General features: G+C 37.5%; 1 protein-coding gene across 8 annotated transcripts in view; it reads left to right on the forward strand.

Annotated features, from left to right (window-relative positions):
* The window catches only part of MDFIC (MyoD family inhibitor domain containing), a 53662-nt gene extending 33021 nt beyond the window's left edge, over positions 1-20641 (forward strand). For 7 of the 8 annotated variants that reach the window (XM_040596755.1, XM_040596761.1, XM_040596756.1 and 4 more), the window contains 2 exons: positions 4091-4366; positions 17049-20641. In XM_040596755.1, the coding sequence (XP_040452689.1) occupies positions 4091-4366; positions 17049-17296 (524 nt within the window). In that variant the 3' untranslated portion in view covers positions 17297-20641. Of the gene's footprint in view, positions 1-4090; positions 4367-12882; positions 16507-17048 lie in introns of those variants that run through there. The other variant, XM_040596762.1, reaches the window with a different exon arrangement.
* The last annotated feature ends 284 nt before the right edge of the window (positions 20642-20925 follow it).

Here is a 20925-nt window from a genome sequence, read left to right on the forward strand (position 1 = left end):
TTTCTTTGTACCTTTAACGCATGTGATTATGTAGTACAAAATGCAGAGTTTGTAAAATTTCTTGAATATACAGGCAAAAAATGAATAATTCAAAACAACTCATAAGTTCTACATTCTATTGTATCTTTTATAACGCAGGCAGAAGATAGCATTGTGTTCCCAGTAGAGCTGAATTTGCACAAGTTACACCTCGGAAAATGCCAGATGGTCTATGGTCTACTTTTGAGAGCTGTCACATATGTAAAGATTTGAAAAAAGAAAGACAGCTGAATGAGAGCAGTGGATCATTAAAGAGAGAGTGAGAGTCCCTGGGTATCACTGTGTTTTAAGAAGCATTGTGTCGTTCCCCATATTACACCTTTTTTTTTTTTTTTTTTTTAGATATACACAACCTTTAAAAAATAAGGTAAAAATATTTCTGTTTTAAACTGAGTGGTTGTGGCTTAATCTTGGAACTGTCAATTGCTTTTGTTCTTTATGCTAGAATGCGGTCATATGGTTCCTAATTGGTTTCAAGTGTGTTTTAACCATAAGATTCAAGTCTCCCTAGTGCAAAATTATCAATAAAGTTAAAATAAATTTAAATTGAGATAACTAATCCATTTGGGGTTTTATTCCATTTTGATTTGACCTGCGTATCACATGTGAATACTGTAAAGCCAGTCAGCTAAAAAGTTGTATGTTAATGTTAAAAGACTGAAGTAAGAGTACTTTGGGAACAGGATTATTTAATAGAAAATTAAAACAAAACAAAAACAAACAAACAAACAAAAAAACCCACCCTCCCAAAATCCTTAGCAAAAATCGTAGTAAAAGTAAAAACATGTAACTGTTTAGATTCCCCAAGACTTCCCATTCACCCACAGTTTGACAGAAATAGCCCTGATTTTAAAGACTGAATTTTGGATAATTTGTCAAGTTATTGTATGGTAGCAAAGCACTAAAAAAATACAAACAATTATAAGCTGCCACCACCAATTTAGCTGGCTTGGAAAAGGTCATAACTGTCAGTTTTAGAAACTTGCATCCAGACATACAGAATTTTTTGTGTAGTCTTATTGCTTTTGTTTATTGAGGAAGGTTAACCCTCCCCAGTAATTCTAGGTAATTCTAATTGCAATGCACCATGGCACAGTTGGGAATCATAGGCAGCACAGTTTGAGGACACATTGTTACATGGAATGTGAAAAAGGCTGTTCCTTAATACTACAATTTACCTTTGAGTGAGATAATGAAAATAAATCTATGGGGAACTATGGCTACGAACACTGAATTTTAGAGAGTATAATTTTGATTTCTGATGTTGCCAAAGATTTTATTCTTGACTGTGGTTAGGTCTACATTGACTGTTTTTAAAATAGAAGGGATACCTTTTCATTTGTAAAAAAAATGAATTTTGCATGTATCTAGAAAGATGACCTATGCAAATGGTTCCTGGTAGTGTACTTTTAGTGAATCCGATTCATGTAAAGGAAAACTCCATAATAATTTATTTGGGGGCCTTTATGAAAGTCTGGAAATGTTAACAGAATATATACTACAAATTGAATTCCAGAGTGAGGAAAGTGCCTTGCTTATGCTTCTGTTTATAGGTTTTGCAAACAGTAATGCAATATTGCAAGGAGAAGCACTTTTAACATTGGCAGTGAAAAACTTTTTGGGCAACAGTTAGTTGTTTAGGTGTCAGATAGCATTGTGCTTCTGCTCTGTGTGCTTGGTGGTTCATGGCTACTACTGGTAATGGAAGGCAATGATCTTTGTCTCTCCTGCAACACTTTTGGAGACACTGAAGCATAAATATTCCCCCAGCCCCCCCTTTCTTTCCTGCAACACAAAATTACCACTTAGTAAAGTAGATTCAATCAGGGTTACTCTAACCTAGATAGATCACAGAATGGTTTGGGTTGGGAGGACCCCTGTTAAAGATCATCTAGTTCCAACCCCCCTGCCATGGGCAGGGACACCTTCCACTGGTCAAAGCCTCGTCCAGCCTGGCCTTGAACACTTCTGGGGATGGGGCATCCACAGCTTCTCTGGGAAACCGGTTCCAGTGCCTCACCACCCTCACAGTAAAGAATTTCTTCCTAATATCTGATCTAAATCTACCCTCTTTCAGTTTAAAACCATTACCCTTTGTCCTATCAGTACATGGCCTTGTCAAAGATCCTTCTCCAGCTTTCTTGCAGGCCCCCGTTAAGGTACTGGAAGGCCGCAATAAGGTCTCCCCTTAGCCTTCTCCAGGCTGAACAACTCCAAGCCTCTCGGCCTCTCTTCATAAGAGATATCAGCAGTCTAGGTATCTTCAATTGTTGTGATTAAAACAATCAAATGGCAAGAAAAAATGAACCAGTTTATCTTAAAATATTATGAAAAGTATCTCTTTTTGCCTGTGAATGTGACCAGGACTTAGAGTTTAAGATTTATCTGAAATTTAATCTGGACAAGTTTATGATGGTTGGAGGAAGCGATTTGAGAATGGTATCAGTGTCCTTGATAAAAGGGAAGCATTGAGGGTTTGTTAGGCAAATTCAGAACCGAGAGTGTTTTTAGAGACCATGTTGGTCGGTGTGTCCCAGTAGTATTTCGCTAAAAGTTTGGTAACTTGTACCTGGAGTGATCAGTGAAGACTGTTCTTTTAGGGGAAGCTAACTATAATTTTCTATAGGTATCGTAATCTTGGACACAGTGTAATCTACATACAAAGCTTTACTGTGAAATCACCTGAAAATGGATGTGAATGCTCTGAAAAGAGTATGAACTGCAGCACTGTTTTTCTTTACTGCTAGCACTGTCTAATCTCTCTTCAGCTGAGTGTTCATGGCAATCTGGGCTTTTTCCTTGTTATTAGATTTATAAATACTTGAAGATTGGACTGTCTGAAATCCTCTTTGCATGTATCCAAGCATGGTACAGTATTGTTTTGATTAGGAGAAGTGATTGGGCTGATACTTTTTGATTATGAAATCTTGTTGTGTTACTATGTGTATAGTTTAATTAGTTTTTGAACGAAGTCTGCATTTTTTTCTAAATAAGAATATTTAATTGGAAACCACTTTTTTATTAGCAAGCTTTGCATGAAAAAAAAATCCTGCGGCTTTTCTTTTCTTTAGATACAGACTTTAAATACATAGACAATATATTTTCCATGTTATTAAAAATATGCTCCTTTATAATATAGTAGCTCAGCTACTATGAGAGGTCAAGTTCATGCGCTCTCATTAGGATGTTTATAAGACATGCTCTTGGAGTCTTAACCAGGCCACTGCAGATGCCTGCCTTGACAGGTTTTGTATTTTTTTTCCTTTGACCATTTCAGTTTGTTGCCATTAAAGCTCTAACTGGCCCATTACAGGCATTTTTAAAATTGTGATTCTGAATTGAGGAATATGGAGGGGGGGACTCTGGCTTGCCACAGCTGTGTGGTGTGTGAATACATGTTCCTTCTGGTTACTGGATCTCCTCCTCCACAAAATCAGATTTTGATTAGTTTTGTTCTTCCCTGCAATCCCCAATCTTTATGAATTTAATTTCAAAGTCTGGTTAGTTACCTGGATGCTTCTAATCTTCTCTAATATACTGCTCTGTTGTGGCTGGGTGTTGGGGGGGCCCTAACATGTCACTCAGGTTATTTTCTGAAGACTGGCAGGTTGGCCAAGCTGCAGCTTCACTTCTGTTGCTGCAGTCTGTATCTTCCCTCCCATACCTTTTTCTCTCATTCTGTCGCATTTCCCCCATTCTTCATCTGGCTCCCTTAACCCAAGTTTATCTCACTTTTTCTCCTATTCTGATTTTTATCTCCTTCAAATTGCTTGCCTTATTCTCTCTGTGCAATTCACAGAGCCTTGCAAACCTTCCATGCAGTGCCGAATGGGGAATCTAGGCCTCATGCAGACATGAGGTGTTTTTTGAAAACCTAGTAATTATTTTTAATCTAGAGGTTTTTTGCTTTCTTGTTTTGATGGGGAAAGGTTAACTTTTCAGCCTGATCTTTGATCAGTAAAAGCAGCGAAAGTTGCATTCCCAGTGTAGCCTAAGGTGTTCAGTTATAAATTTCCAGTTTAAATTAACCCTTTCTTTCTTTCATTTTAAGCACAACCTCAACGTTTGCCTCAGCCAAATACTTCAGTACTGGAAAGGTGTGAGGAAGAAAGTGGCAAAATCCAAAACGGCCACGTGGGTCTGAGTAATGGAAGTGGAATTCACAATGCGGTCAAGCACACACCTGCAGACAACAGAAAACTTTCAGCTCCTGTTTCAGAAAAAATGCACAGAAAAATTCAGTCCACCTTGTCTGTCAACAGCAACAGCAGTAAGAAGAGTAAAATAAGCTCTGCGTTTTCTCAAAAGCCAGGTACTTCACCTGAAGGTAAGCAGAAATTCTTATTAAAAAACCCAAACTGAATAAAGACTAGCCAAACCCCATTCTCACTAATAATTACACAATCATCTGAAAATAATTGAAGAGCATGACACATGCTCCAGAAGCAAATAGAAATCATTATGATAAAACACAAGTTACTTCCCCAAAGGAAAATATTAAGTATTTGAAGGAAATTGAAGCAATGGGAGATTTCTTGCTTTCAAACATTTGACCACCATAGTGTGATAATGTTTTAGTCCCTCTAGTTAGTACCCTGAACTGATAGAAACTCCTGTCAACATGGTCACACGTACACCAAAAAAAAAATCTTGAAGCGCTGGTTCAAAGTATAGTAAATACTTAAATCCAGTAATGACAGCCTCCATGAGGGTAGAGTTTGCTTTTGAAAATGTTCTGTTAGCATATATTCTGACTAGCCATGAGGTCTGAACACTAGATAATAAAATTTGGACTTGTGCTTCAATGTTTAACATGCCTTACGCTGTATTTGGGCTGTAACTAATTTGCATTAAAAAGCTGCGTACTCCCTGTGCACAGCTTAAATAAGCAAAAGTAAATAGTTTCCCTTATGTTTTAGCTGTGTGTGTGCATGCATTTTCACTGCTTGCAATTACTCTAATGGTCCCAGAGTTCCTGAGCCTCTCCTCAATCCACTGCCTTCCCATTAGCACTAATACACTTGATGGGCTTTGCTCCTGCCAGTTACAAGAAGGGTGCAGAGGCTCTATACATTTTATTGTTTTAAGGCAGGCGTAGATGTGACTGGTTAAATAAAACTCGGGGGGGGGGGGGGGGGAGGGGAGGGGGGTGTGTGTGGGGTGGATACAGGCACAGATTCTTAGAGAAATGGGAAATGGTACTGTTCAGTGAAATGAGGAGGATTCTCAGCCAGGATGAAAGGAAGAGGGATGAGGATTGCCATAGTGGCCTGAATGGAGCCTGCTGATGCCAGTGGAGTGAGTTCTCTTGACTTCAACTCCTTCACTCAAACCTACTCACTCAGTCAATCTGTGTAGCAGTTTCAAGAACAGCTTCACTCAGACTGTGCCATCGGCTAGTCCTCCTTCCTGTGGTTTATTTTCATATTTGTCTTCAAAAATCTACTGTTAGTTTTCTGTTGCACGTTCAGTCCTCTAACATTTCTTTCCAAAATCACAACTTCATACTTTCTCCTTATCTTTTTCTGTTATATGAAATCTAGTTCACTGTCCAGCCTGATATTTTTCTTATGTATCTTGTCCCTTCATCAAGTATCAAAAACCTGTAACTCAAGGGACCTAGATCTGTTCATGTGACTGGTACAAGGTGCAAGCCTCTGAATTTAAGAAATTCGACCTCTGAAAAAAATGTAGAGAGTTCTGAAGAGAGTGCCTGCCCTGTTCATGCCTTATACAGTTATTTATGGCAAACACTTCCTTTCTTCTTCTAAAATTTTATTGGAATGAATACAGTCTGTGGGGTTTTTTTGTTTGTTTTTAATAACCTTGGCAATGATGTCAAATTACCGAATGATTGAGGGAAAATTAATAAGATACTTTCAGATTTAGCTCTGAATTCTGATGTCTGATTTTGGTATCCAACACATGATTATGTTAGTTGCCTGAAACTGCCAATATGCATTTTTTATATATACAGTCAGAAATGTTGATATTTTTAAAGGCATCTCTGATTAGAATACAGATAATTACATTGTGTGGTCACACTTTCTAATTTACATACTTTCAAAGTACAGAAATACAGTGTAATCCTTACTGTCACATGTCATTTTTTGAGTCACCTAATAGCTTAAATCAAATATATTCGACGTTATACATCTAACCTTGTAACGTTCTCATTTTGAATGTGGGAACATAGATATGTGATCTGAACAGCATGACCCACACTGCTAAGAAAACTTAGAGCCCCAAACATTACAATGTGGTTGAAACAAAAATTTTATTGTGCAATGATTAAAGTATATCTAGGGTATTGTGATATGCCTGTAAGGGAATACTTGTTTTTAAAAAAAGTTTTCTAGTTTTGAAATTTTAGTTTGCTTTACAGTTCTCTGGCAGACTTATTTTACATTTGTATCTACACATCTGCATGCACACAAGTACAAGCCTTCTGACAGTTTCTTCAGCTTTTCAGTAATTTACCCTCTGGAGTAATTTACCCTCTGGAGTTGCATGGGGGAACTGTAGGCTAAAAGTAATGTTCTTACTAAGTTGCTGCCTTGCAGGAAGTATCCATATATACTTCATTTGTTCTACCATCCCTTAGGTTTTTTATGAGATGCACAAAGACTGGCAATGGTCGGAAATAACACAAATATTAGATCAGTATTTAAGGAAAAAATGATCTACCCATAACTTTAATATAATTCTTTGTATTAATTAAGAAATGTTAGCCCCTCATGACTACTTCAGGAAGGCTATACTTTAAAAACTTGATGCATTAGCCAAGTTATTTGTTCAAAGGAGTTTAATTGCATTTAAATCAGCAATATGTGTACTTGATGAATACGTCTAACAGTACAAAGCCAGAAGAGTACACTAGAAAGCCCTTTGACTGAGGATTGCGTAGACACTCTTGCAAAATGGTATGCACAAATTGATTTGAACCTAACCTACACAGCTTCTTTGTATTATGAATTATACTTCTGTGGGCGAAGTGGCATTTTTTGTGAGCAGTTGCCTCTTCTGATCCAATGACATTTCTGTAGAAACTATTGAAAAGGCTTAGGAAGGTGGAAAAGATAGGAAACTATTGGAAATTATTTGCAACATTGTGTAACTACTTGGCTTTGCTTTAACTTGTGCCATGTTAACATACTAAGCCATTGATTACTGCTGAAGAGCTGCTGGGTTTGAGTTTACTTGAAGGTGTGCAGTTGTGTCTGTGCACATCTGTACTGTATAATAATGTAAGTTGTATGCAGTTTCTTATATAACCTTGTGCAGAAAGAGACATATTAAGTCTTGTGCTGTGACTATTGAATATACAATCACCCAAATTAACTCAGCTACTTCAATTTACTAGAATATCAAGATAATTTTAGTAGAAAGAAATACAAGTAAACTTGTATGCTTTTAGATACTCCAGTTCACTTTCATTTTCCTGTTCTTTATATTTGACATTGGATTTTGTAATCTAATTTATAGCTGCTTCTTTTTTTTTCTAACCTGAAAATACATACTGTGTATTCTTACTTCATCTGCCTTGTCTTCTACCATGAGTGCTGTGCTCTATTGCCCGTCAGGAGAATAACTCGTTTTAATTGAAGTGGCCAGAGAAAAGAAATAGGTTATGTCCTCAGAAGGAACAAAAGTGAAAATTCCAGTAATCAAGCTGAGTGTAGACTATAGAAAAGAAAGAGCAAATATTTTTCACCTTTTCTTATTCCCTCCCAAAAGATGTATTCTTGTTTCTTCTTAAAAGACAAGATGTAAATATTTCTGGAGCACCACACATACTTGTAATGCAAAATAAGTCCAGGTCTGGTAGTTATTTTGCTCTAGAACATCTTTATTGACAGAACAGAAAGCTTGGTAGGCCTTGAAGCAGGAGAGAATCAAGGGACATACAGGCTTACCACTTAATGGTGGTGTCATGGGATCATGCTTATTTAAAAGGTTAGCAAATGCAGCGTGCTGCTTCAGATACTGCAAACTTCATTGTCTATACCAGTAAGCCAAATGAAGTTCAGTATTATATTACCCAGGACAGCACATCTTCCCATGAAGCTCAGTACTGCTCCTGACTAAATAGCTCTAATGCAAGCTGTAAAGCCCCGCAGTGTCCCACCCCACCAAAATCCCCCCATCTTAGTTAACTCTTTTATTAATTGTTCCAGCTGCAAGCTCCACTTGCGCTGTCGATCACATCTTGTAAGCTTTTGGAACTGAAGTTACATAGGAAGTCTTTAAATGTAACAGACATTTTGGTAGCAGTAGTATAAAAGCTTTAAAAACTGGCTTTTTAAATGAGCCTGTAGTGTATGGAGTCATGTCAGCATTCCAGAATATGCTGTTTAGAAACACTTTCACATCCAGTGAGGCTTAGGAGGGTGTGAGCGCACTCACCAGCTCCGCTCTTCCTCTGCATCTATTATTAATCCATATTGTCCCTGAAGAAATCTTATTCAGCTCCATAACTTACACTACAAAAAACCAAAGGAGTTATGAAATAGTGGGAGTGCCTCCTTTAAAAAGCAGTTTTAAAAAACTATTAAAGTTCTAAATATTTTTCAACAGGACTGGATAGGTTTCAGTGCATATTGGGAATAATATTTTATTATTATTATTCTTCAAATAAATGCTAATATTTTAAATTATTGATGTCAAAGGTGTCACGATTCTTCCAAAACACTGGTCAGTAGACTGCTAGCAAAGAGAATTGTCACTCTCTTGCACCTGTTATGTGTAGTACAGAGAAACACCTTAGAAACCTGAAGAGGCAATTGGAAGTGAGTAAAAGGAGGGCAGTAACTGCTGTGTTTGGAAGCAGTGGTACCTGTCCAGAGCAACTTAAAGAGGGGAGGGAGGTCTAAGGGGGCCAGCAGTGAGGCAGCTGAACAGTAAATCTAGATGGTAGCAAATGAAGAAAAACGGGTACCTGAATGGGTACATAGGTGTACCAGAATAGTGGAAGGTAATGACATATGCAAGGTTTGAGGAGGAAGGGGACAAGGAAACTGGGCACTGGGAGGGCTGGAAGAGGAATTTAATTAAGGGGGCAGATAGGGCAAAATGAAGTAGGCACTAATTACTTTGTAAAAACCAAACCAAGTTTTCCTACCAAAATTATGAAGCTTGATATTGGTATTTTTTTTAATCAAAGCAATAATTTACAAAAAGTTAATGATGGAGAGAGGGAATGCAGGTTTCAGTTCAGTTTTGAAACAGAGTGCTCACTTCTGGTCAAGTTGCTGTGACTGCACAAGTTGCTGTGTTTGTCAGGATAGTTCCCACAGCTCCAGTAACTTGTGAGAATTTGAGTTTAGGGTGGTACTTCACATATTCACGAAAGGCTGAGAGCATACACAATTGCTGTATTCACCTGGAAATGGTAGCACATTAAACTGTGGTGATCATGAGCCTGCCTCCTGTATATACGGTGCAATCTCTACATTATTCCATCCCAGGGTCTTGAAACCAGAGAGGCACTGGAAAGCATCTTCTTTCCAAAGATTTTTTTTGAGATAGGTCTTAGGAAGTGAGTGAGGCTAGATGCAGGAGTGAGGTAGGTAAAGAAAGCCTGCAGCATGGGGGTGAGGCTTTGGGGAAGGACAGGCAATGCAGGCTCGCTGCCAGATGTAAAGTTACATGCTCTTCCAGGAGCAAGACCTGAAGCAACCTTCCTCAGCGTTCTGGACTGTGTATCTTCTGCTACTGAGCTCAGAGATGCAGTGAACAATCTCACCCAATGTGTGGCGTTTTTTAACATCCAGTGTTTAAAGTTCAACATTTCAGGGTGTATTTGAAAGAAACTTTTTTCCTCCTTTGTAGTATAGTGCAACTTCATCTGTTCAAGTTGTTGAATCCAAGCATCAGGTTGGTGGGCACTATTTAACTCATGCTGCTGGCTACGTTAATTTATTAGAGTATCCTAAGTGATACTGATGGCTTAACTGAAGACAAAGGAAGTCCACCGAATAACCTTAAGCAAGGGTCTTAAGAACCACTAGGTGCATATATGTGGAAGGTAGTGAGTAGTTCTCTTAGCAGAGTCACAGACCTCTGTTTGAAGTAGGAGCATCTTACTTTGGTTTATATAATTTTGTATAAACTGAAAAATAGCTTTCAGTCAACTTTCTGTTTGGGCATATTATTTTGAATAGGATTTGGGGGGGGGAGCGGCCTTGGGGTTTTTTTCCCTCTTGCGTGCCACAAGAGCAGCAATAAGTTTTCTTTTATATACTGTTCTGTCATTGGATTGAGATTTGGTGTGAGCGTGCGTTACACCATGAATAGTCATTGGCCAGTCTACTGGCCATCTCTTCTCTCTCTTTCTTTGTGGTTTTTTTTAAACACACGTGCACTTCTGAAATCTATCCCAAAGCATCAAATAACATCTAGGCAGCTACTTGGTGTCTTGCAAATCCCTCTACTCGGGCCTAAATTTCCACTGTTACCTTTTAGAAATTGATGCAAAGTGGATTTGTGTCTGAGCACAAAGCGGTTTTTTGTTAGACAAGGTTGTATCAGAGCACAGTTGTTACTCAGGCAGTAGGCAAATAACAGTCGTGTGGTCAAACCTGTGATTTTGAAGAAGGCATTTTGAAGAGTGCTGTGTTTAAGCATGGTTTATATTTTTGTTTGCATAGAAGTCTTGGGAGGTGATTTGCATGTTGTGTAAGAGAATTGAGTGGAACACAGGGCCAATAAAAAAAAGTCTCCCTGCAAAATGCATTTTATAAGGCCATGGTCTAGCTAGCACCTAACTAGTCTCAGTATTTGCAGTGATGAGCAATGGCAATGAAAGCTTAATAGTCTGAGAAAGCCTTAGATATTGGAAATTTGCACATTTTTTAGTACATCTGTATGTTTGAACTGGATCATTTTACTCCTGAGGTTATACCTGTATTGAGAGTTTAGAAAATAAGCTTTGATGAAAGTTTCCATGTGTTTTGCAGTGCAATGTGTCTGTTCAGTCAACATTTTTATTTTCTTGATCAATACAGGTGATAGTTTCCTATTTAAATTTTTTTTAAAAAAATAAAAGTATTCTATTTAAAAAAAAATAATCTGAAATACTATGTATACTGTGCTTTGTAACTATATTTTCCCAGTCTAAATAAATGTAGCTCTATTATCTAGAGATAACTATACTACATGCTATGTGTCATTTGGTTCTTTCTGCATTTCTTATTTATCTTTGAGCATTTTCCTGGGTGCAGTGAGTTTTCTAGAAGGGGGTGGGTAGCAGAGTCTGCACACGAGCCCCATACATTGCAGGAGTGGTGGTGTGATGGCATGCATGCCGCTGCTCGGTAGGCTGATGCCCCACCTCTGTGCAATGCACACCTTTAAGAAACTTGTGCCAGGGTGTTTTGCTGCTGGCTGGCTGTGCCACTCTAGCTGGGGGCTTTCTCTGCCGTCGGCGTGTTCATCCCTGCCGGGGCTGGCCCCGTGCTGCTGGACTGCGGGATGCCTGTAGCTCCTGCTGGGGCTTCTGTTCAGGTCTCTGCGGGGGCCTGGAGTAAACCCCTGCTGAGGACCTCAGCTGCCACTTTGATTGCAGGTTTGCCCTTTTTAATTCTCTCTGCGAGACAGCAGAGTGCCTAGAGATTTGGTTTGAGTTGTCTGAACTCGGTGAATATAGTTACGAAGAGGCTGACCAAGGTCACCATCCTGTAAGTGAGCTTATTTCCCATTGCAGACATGAAAACCTTTTATCATATGTGACCTGCCTGCTTGGTATGAGAGCTTAATGGGTCAGTTGGTGACAGGTTAGTGTCAGACGTTACAAAAGCAGCACAGATCAGCATGCACATGTGTTCCTCTGTACATTTTTCAGTTTGACTTCTGCATCTCTTGTACAGTGTAGATGGTCGATAGTTCTCTTAAAAGTGTTTGTTAAGTAGAGCCGCACCTTTTCGTAAAAATGAAGAGGTGATAAAAGGGAAATTGAAAGAAATTTAAAAAAACCACATATTTCAGTACTTAAAAGGAATCGGATATCAATGTAACATCTATATGCAGAGATTTTAGAAATAAAAAATGGTGTGCGCATGCAGACATTGAAAGACATTAACAAAAATTGAAGTTGTTTTATTGTTGATACTGTTTCTTTTCCTTAAAGGAACATAACTGTATACCTCTATAAGGTATAGAGTGGGGCTCTCTGGGCTTTGAAGAGCAGTGTGTAAACAGTTTTAAGGGATTTTAGACTATTTCTTGTCTGGATGTTGTCTGTGGTAACGTTTATAACCCAGGAATATTAGATGTTACATGTACGGTATACACTGTTTAGTTAATTCAGCACAAAGTAGCTTGGTGTGTGTGTATGCTATAAGCAGCAAAAACTTGGACGAGTTGCTTGGGTTTCTGTTTGCCTTGGCATTGTTTAACATTTTTGATGAAGTTACCTAACAAAACTGTAACTTTTGGGGATGTGCCAAAGAACTAAGGAAACAGCTTTACTTACATCATTATTTAAAAATGCTGCATGGGATGACCCTTTCTAACTTTCATCCCAGGCAAAATGAAAGGATAATTGAAGATAAGCTTGAATGTCTGAAAGATTTTACTATTATTTTTTTTTTACCCAGCTGCGAGTTGGTCTAATAAAATATACTATCACTGCCTACAGACCAAGCCTATTGTAATTTATGCCATTAACTTACAGCTTTTGGCAGCTTGGGTCCTAGTCAATAAATGTGATATTGTGCTTTGATGAAATCAAATGCATTTGATAAAGGAACTAAGGCAGATCTACTGTTTGGGGGGGCGGGGTGTATGTGTGTATGAAGTATACCTCTGTATGTTTTGACACCCCACATCCTTATTTTTATATAGTGCTGTAGTGCAGCATTTCTCCATTGATTAGAGGAAGGTGTAATAGAAGAATTGAAAGCCCGTGGAAATTGGAGATCTGTGTGGTATGGTGTGTAAGTCTTAAGGAAAAGCTTATCTTCATTAATGGTGGACTTACATAATGAGACATAGACGAATTTCTTCTTCAGTGAAAGTATTTAATGAAAACTTAAACGCGAAGAAGCCTGGGAGTTAACCATTTATCAACAGTACTGCATCATGGACATCAAGGCAGGTGAAGTTTGGTCCTTGATAAAGGCACACTACTAATTCTTAGTTGCGTTAGCGTATCTAATGGGAAAAGAAGAATGAGAAAACCTCCAATTCTCAAATAAATTTTAAAAAAAGAGTGTAAAGAAATAGAACATTTTAAGCTAGCACCTCTTTACAGTAATACAATGTCATAACTGATATTACTATATCATTTTTTTTTATCAGAAAAACAAAAATACTTTCAGAGTTTCCAGAAAACATGCTGTCAGACATTAAGATCATAAAATTTACTTTTTTTTTCCCAAATTCTTCCCAGATATATAAATTTTTAGTTCCAGCTGGATTAATGTGTTCCACTACTCACTCATCTGCAAAAACTATTAGGATTGTGAAGTGGTAAGGTCAAAGAGTGGAAGTTAAGTATAGTCTTTATTCTTAACATGTTTAAATAGTTTTGAAATTATTAAATAATCTGTAATTTAAAATAGTCTCTTTGGTCTTGGAAGCAGGAAAGAATTATTAGAGGGTCTTGTGCAAGCAGTGAAATATATTTTAGTGGTCTCCAACATGGTAATGAAAAACCTGAGGTCATCTCATTTGGAGTGAGCTTTATATAGTGTCTTCTTCCTGGCTGGATTCCACTGGTGATGACACCCTGCAACAGCAGCCAAAGGAAGTGGGGCTTAGCTGTAGAATTTTTTCTATGGAACTGGCAGGTTGCTGTAGGAATATGGGTGCTAGAGACGAATATGTGAGTTTCCTGTAGTCTGTAGGTTTGTTATTATTACAAAAAAACTACTGTGACTGTATCTTTTCCTTATAATTATCTTATTGATATCTGTTGATAAGACACTAAGAAGTAGGAGTCATACATGGAAGAAATTATTCTTCCACTCGTTTTATCATTGTATTACAGACCTTTAGAGTCATGATTCTGAATTCAGCAAGTTAGGCAGGACTAGGTAACAGCATGCTTTGTCATGTGTTAAATAATTGCTACCTGGATAGCTATTAAAAGTCAATAACATGAAGAATATAAAAGCATGGTTATTTCAGGTTTGTCCTTGAAATGTGGATCAAAGTTTATGTTCATTGTACAAATGAGTTCTTGCAAGAATAAAGAGACCAGTAAAGGGTATCTCTGCTTTACATTAAGTGTTTGCATAGGTGAAGTACAATTGTTATAGAAAGACTTTCTGAATGGAAAATTAGTTTTGCAATCTGGGGAGAAGAAAATAAAAATAGACAGTAGGTAAGTAAATCCTTTTAGTGTTCCAGTCAGTGAAGAAGAGAAAGACAGACCCTCCACAGTGTTTCCATCATAGCACTAATGGCCGAAATTTCTGTCTCGGATGATTTTTGGTAGCTTTAACCTTTGAAATACCTTTATTTAAATCAACACAGACTCTTGTAAGTATTGATTTTGTGTGGTTTTTAGATTAGGAGGGACAAGTTCTTTTGTGGGTCCAGAAGGTGCTTTCTGAGTGCAGTCCCTTTTGTTTAACCTATGAACTCTGTCTCTTGCCCATCAATAAATATGTATATTATAATTTCTGATAACGTTTATTTCTCTCCCTGCAATTTTACATAACCCTGCATGAAGCAGGCAAGATTTGTTTGGCATCTTATTTTCAATACTGATACACATAAAGTTTTATTATGGTATTATGTTTAAAAAAAAACATTTGTAGAACAAAAATTGTTATGGTATTAGCTTCTTTCAGCTGTGTTTTAAAGATACAAAACAGTAAACCCCTCAGTTTCTTAAATGTGAAGGCTTCTTAGATAGAACTCTTGGCTTCTTTATCTTTTTCCTTCATATTAAAAGAAAATCTGAAAGGAGATTGTACCTGAACAAATTTAACACCATCTCCATGACAACTAGCTAATTAATCGCTATCGGTCTGGCTTTGGTCCTCTTCAGTGAACTGATACTCCCCAGCTTTATTTCACATCCCTTCTGCATTTTCAATGAAGGTCATTTATTTAGCGACAGCACTTCTTTGGGAAAAGGAGCCTTTTTATACAAGTAACAACTTTCTTTAAACCCAGCTCAGCCTTACCTGTGGTTTCCTTTCAGTTTCGCTTCCTGCACAGTAGCAGGGAGTTTTTGAGGTTGGGGTGCTTTTTTCCTTCTTGCTTTTCCTGATATTTCCATTTTTTTCCTTTGGGCATAAGTGTTCATTATGTATATTGTGACTGTGACCACATTGCAGTACAGACATTCCCAGGCTAAGTTTGGAACTGAGTAGTAAGTAGGAGAAGACAGTCCCCAGCAGAGTGATGTTTAGGGTGGGCCAAGAGCTCAGGTGGTTACTTTGCTGCTTGGGACACATTTTGCAGGTCTGAGCCTCTGTCGCTGCATTGCTGAAGGTATCCATGCTTGCCCATGTGAAGCCATCGCTAAACTATCCTGCAGTCAAAGTTTCTGCGATGTTAGAAGTATTTTGCATCAATCCAGATACTTGCCATGGTTGCTGCATCATTTTTGACATTTATAACTATGTTTAGGAGGGCTGGTAATCGTATTACTGTTGCAAGTAATTGCAAGCTTTCCCCTGTGATAACAAGTCTGCAGCCTGTGAACTGTAAGAACATAATGTCTGTAAATGATCAGACCAATTGCCTATATGTGCCTGTATAGCTCAATATCCTGTCTCTCCTACCGGCTTCTCATAGCAGATACCGGTGTTAGATTGTAGGGACAGGGAAAGGATGAGATGGTGCAGGATATTTTCCCCAGAACATTTTCCCAGTCTTCAACTGTCTGTGCCTAAAGTTCAAGGCTTGCAAGCAATAAAAAGAAGAATGAAAGCTGAGGCTAGGAAAGAAAAATAATTCTCTGCGCTGAACATTCCCTATATTTCTAAGTTCTCATTTTCTTTCTGGATGACTGTTCACTGCCAGGTACAAATTAAGGATGTTTATACATATAACTTTCTACATGTTATGTGCTTACTGTGGGAGGAGGGTGAAAACACATGATTATATCCTTCACTACTGCAGTCTCTTTTTCACTGGCACATATTTAGTTCCAGCCTGTGTTTTCCTGTTTCGTCTTGTGGATGCATTAATTGTTTGAAGTTATTCCATGTATTTCCTCTTTAGATGCTGCGTTTTTTGCAGACAGTTTGAGGGACACTTCAATTATCTAGGTGTAATTAAGCAATATTTATGAGAGATGGGTATTGATGTTCAGGTGTAGTTATGAACTCTGTTGAAGATTAAAGTAGCACATTAAAAGGATTGCCAAGATATTTCTATGGAGAAGCAATAGAAAAATCCATGTTTTGACTGAATGTTTTATATACTGTTGAAAATACAGAAATACATATAACATGCTGTTATGCTGGTTTTAAGGTGTGCTTAAAAGTATAAAGAAAGCAAAAATTTGGCAACTCCCTTATTTTTCTTCTTAAGTAACAAGCCAACAAAACAGATTCAGAAGGGCAAGATGCATTGGGAGGGGCTGGAAATAATTTTAGGTAGTTTCCTTTATAAGCTGATTTGTTTTATTTTTATTTTCTTTAATAACTTTCTGAGCCTGCTGGAAGAAGTTATGACTGAAGATGATAGATATGGATGTTTTGCATAATAAGTGGTTGGAGAAATGGATCTAAGTGGATGTTTAGTACTCGAGATTTGTATGAAGTTGTGAAAGGAAACTTGCATCAAAACCAATACAAAATTGGAGACAAGTTAGGCTGCAAAAGTGACCTTGAAGATGAAAAACATGTTCTTTGTGGTGTTAGATTATGTTTATACTGAATCATTGTCTTTCAGCTACTTATTTGGCATTGTGATATATCTGGATTTAGAATAACATATTAATTAGTCCTTTTTTCTTTTCTTTTTTTTTTTTTTTTTTTTGCTTGTTTTGTTTGTTTGTTTCGTTTGTTCATACACGACATGCTACTGAACGGGTATGTATGAAGATTGCTGTGTTCACTGTATCCTGGCTTGCTTGTTTTGTGAGTTTCTCACCCTCTGTAACATTGTTCTGGGACAAGCATCCTGTGGCATCTGCACATCGGAGGCCTGCTGCTGTTGCTGTGGGGACGAGGTGGGGGATGACTGTAACTGCCCGTGTGACATGGACTGTGGCATAATGGACGCATGTTGTGAATCTTCAGATTGCTTGGAGATCTGCATGGAATGCTGTGGGATCTGCTTCCCATCATGAAATATTTATCCCTCTTTATTTTATTCTCTTTAAAACTGGAGAGCTTTTCTTTAAGTACATTTGAAGAAAGAAAAGGTAAGATTTTCACACAACCAAATGGTATTGCACTGTTAATTCCCTATATATAAATATTTTTTTTTAAAGCAATCCTCAAATCTGTATTCTAACACAAATTGTATAGTTTTGTATGTGAAACTCAAGCTACATTCCTGCTTCCTTTTGGCGTTGCAAATGGAAGATTTTATTGAAACCAAATTACAGGCCTTGTACCACAGGCTGTACGAGAGCAATATTGCCATTTGAATTGAATGACAGGTTTGGGTCAGAGGAGAGACTACAGAGCAAAGACTTAAGTATTTGCCTTTACCTACTTCAGTGTTTAAATGCTCAAATGCCTCCATGCATACCATGTCTTTACAGGTGTTCTGAAGAGCAAAATGGCTTTATTTCAATCTCTTTGGGTTAAAAGCAACTTGCTCTGTTATTTTAAACTTAATTCAAAACTCAGCATCAGGAATCTACTGTTGGTTTTCCTACAGTGGTCACATTGGGAATATTTCTTTTGTTCTGAATATCTCATTGGTTTGAGAGAGATTCCTGGTATTTTCCCTTGTCATTATTGATACTATGGGAAGACCTGGCAAACTATAGTCAATGCAACTTTTGCTGTGGACTAGAATACCAAGATTGCATTGTTATCAGTCAAGACAGAATGGAGAACTCATATTTTACTTCAGTACTAATATTACTTGAAATGCTTCTTCTTAGAAAGAGACTTTGGAAATACCTGTAGAAGTGAAGTATATCCTTAGACTAACAGATTAACTAATAGGCTAATCTTCAAAATTTGGCTATAAAAAGGAAATTATCAGGAGTTAACTCAATAATCTGAACCTGAACATTAAGTGGCCATGTCAGTTTTTGTGGCTTTAGGGCTAGTGTCACATAACTTAATATTTATTTCTTCACTGTGTGAGAAAGATCCACAGAGGATGGCAGAATTTAAACAGGGCATAAAGTCCAAATTAAAACTGAATCAATCAGGGAATTCTGTCATGAATGTAAAAAGCAAACGCTAAAATGTTTGTTCTCTAATACTGTTGAAGTGTTATTTTTAAATAACTGTGTAAAAAAAGGACATTTAAAAATGTATTATGTCCTTTAAAAATAAAAGGATTGGGATTTAAAATGTTTGAAAAATAGAGTTAGGATCTGTTGAGCAACTTCTTCCCAAAATCCCATAAAGGTTTTCTGAGAAATATCTCTCTTTGTCATTGTAATTGTTAAATTAATTTGCTCTAACACATCAAGAGGTTTATGGCATTCCCAGATTTAGGGAATAATGGTACCCATTTTCTTTACCATCTGCTAGTTTCTCCCCTCTGTGTCTCTAGCTTTTTCTGTGTAAACCGCTTACACATCTTGATCTCACATACTTAAACTTTCCTATCTACACTCCAGATTTCCCAACTGTAGATTGTTGGATCTTGTAAATTTAGACCTTGTTACAAGAGTCATCAATAGCCAATAGCATATTTCTGTTGCGTGAATTGACCATAAATGTCTCTTTCCGCTGTAGTGAATTCAGTTTATGCAAATGTGACAAGCTAAAGATCATAGGAGTGTGAAGCTAAGTCAACAAATGGTCTGATATTAACCAAAGCTTCTCCCTGTGAACACTGACTAGTAGTGCCTACTACTGCAAGTTATCACTGAAGGTAATATAGCTGAATCCTCAACTATACTAGGGAGCTGGGAGGTGTTATGTTTTGCCTTAACATCTGCAATATTGTGGTGTATTCTGATGCAATGCAGATTCACTCAGAGGGTTTCTTACCTGTTTTCTGATAGTTGCTACAATAATAGATTCTTATCATGGGATTATTTTTTTTCTATATATTGGGCCAGATTCAGATCTGTGTTGCATAATCTAAGTGCGTTTCCATTAATGTCAGAATTTTCCATTGGTTTAGCTCCAGCTAGAGAGCACAAAGATATTATGGTAATAGGCAGGCTAATAAGGAATCATATAGTTAAACTGATAAATTCCCTGAGCTCAGAATCAGGCCCATGGGGCTCAATTATGACTCCTAAAAGTCTGAACCACATTGGGAAGGGGGAAGAGGTGCCTTGGTTGAGTGGCAGTGCCTGGAGGCATTTTGCCTTTGTAAGGCATAATGCCTCTGGGGAAATTGGGGGCATCACAGTGAGCACTGGGACTCTGCACCTTGGAAAAAGTCTAGACAGTGCTTTGCCCATTGCAGGTCTATGGTTGACACTGTGGTGGTGGGGACGTGCTCTCTGGGGCTAGGCAGCACCATGAGCTGTCCTTCCTCATGTTCTTGTGGTCATGGAGAGGTGAATTATGGCTGTGTCTTGTCTGATTGTGGCTTTGGGGGTGGGGAAGAGGACTTCAGTCTGCTGTCCTGCCCCAATATCCGTGCCCTGCCGGAGCTGTTCCAGTTGTGTGCTTGGAAAACTGCACATTTGCATAACAAGCTTTTAGTGAGTACTGGATGTTAGTAAAAATCACTTCTGCCACAGGATGGTATAATTTTTTAAAACAGAAAATACTAATCTAAGGAGTCCTTTTTCTGTGTAAGAGTTTATCTTTACAGTTTGCTCTACACAAAACCTTGTTTCTAGTTACAGGAACTCAGAGGTTTTTTTGATGTATTGAAATTATGAAAACCTGGGAAATGTATTTACTATTGTTTACTTCCAGTACTGTTCAAATCCAAACGATAATTACAAGAACTTTGTTCATGCATATATGCGTATGTGTACAGACTCTCTTTCCCACACATATGCAGATATATTATTTCTTTTCCCACTTCATTTGTGAAATACTAGGAAGTGAAAACAGTGTTTATTAACCCTCACAGTGATTAGAAGTATGACAGAAAATTAAAAAAAAATATAAACTGTGTGATTTGTTTGACATTTAAATGTAATCTGCTACTGTTTGTCTTAGACATATTAGCACTTCTGTAAAATGTATCTTTGTGGCAGAGAATATTATGTAGTTTAAGGAATTCCTTTCTATATTTATAGTCTTAAATTCTGTTTTATAATTTTCACTCTATAGGCAATCTTGTAAGCACCTTGTGTAATTAAAACAAGCAGAATTAGGAGTCAAATGTGAAAATATAGTTTAAATAGAATTAAAACATGAGAACTTAATCGTCTATTTTATAATAGTTCTTGTGAACTTGTACAGTGTTTCACTATATTGTTCTGCAAACTGGCCCATTTGAAAAAATGGTAACTTGCTATTTGTATTTTATATCAACTGGATGTGCTATTCTCAAACACTATTTTGAAATAAAGATCTTTATTTTGAAATTTTGGGATATCTTCTTCTTCTAGTCTTGCCCTGTTACTCTTCCATATGATAATTTCATATCTTATTTGTGATTTTTTTTTTCCTGTTATAATGCTTCCTGAAGGGTTTGCCCTGCAGATGAGTTGCACGGAGGGTGAGCCAGTTACCTGAGTTGTTTTACAGGTGGAGCTAAACCAGCTCAGGCACTGGAAGCTGTGCTAGAATGAATCTCCAACAGTACAAGCATTCATCATTAAGAGGGCAAATTCATTCCTTAGTGAAGTTGTGTTAATAAGGTGAAATT

Source organism: Falco naumanni, chromosome 5 (genome assembly GCF_017639655.2).
Source record: "Falco naumanni isolate bFalNau1 chromosome 5, bFalNau1.pat, whole genome shotgun sequence".
Taxonomy (NCBI): domain Eukaryota; kingdom Metazoa; phylum Chordata; class Aves; order Falconiformes; family Falconidae; genus Falco; species Falco naumanni.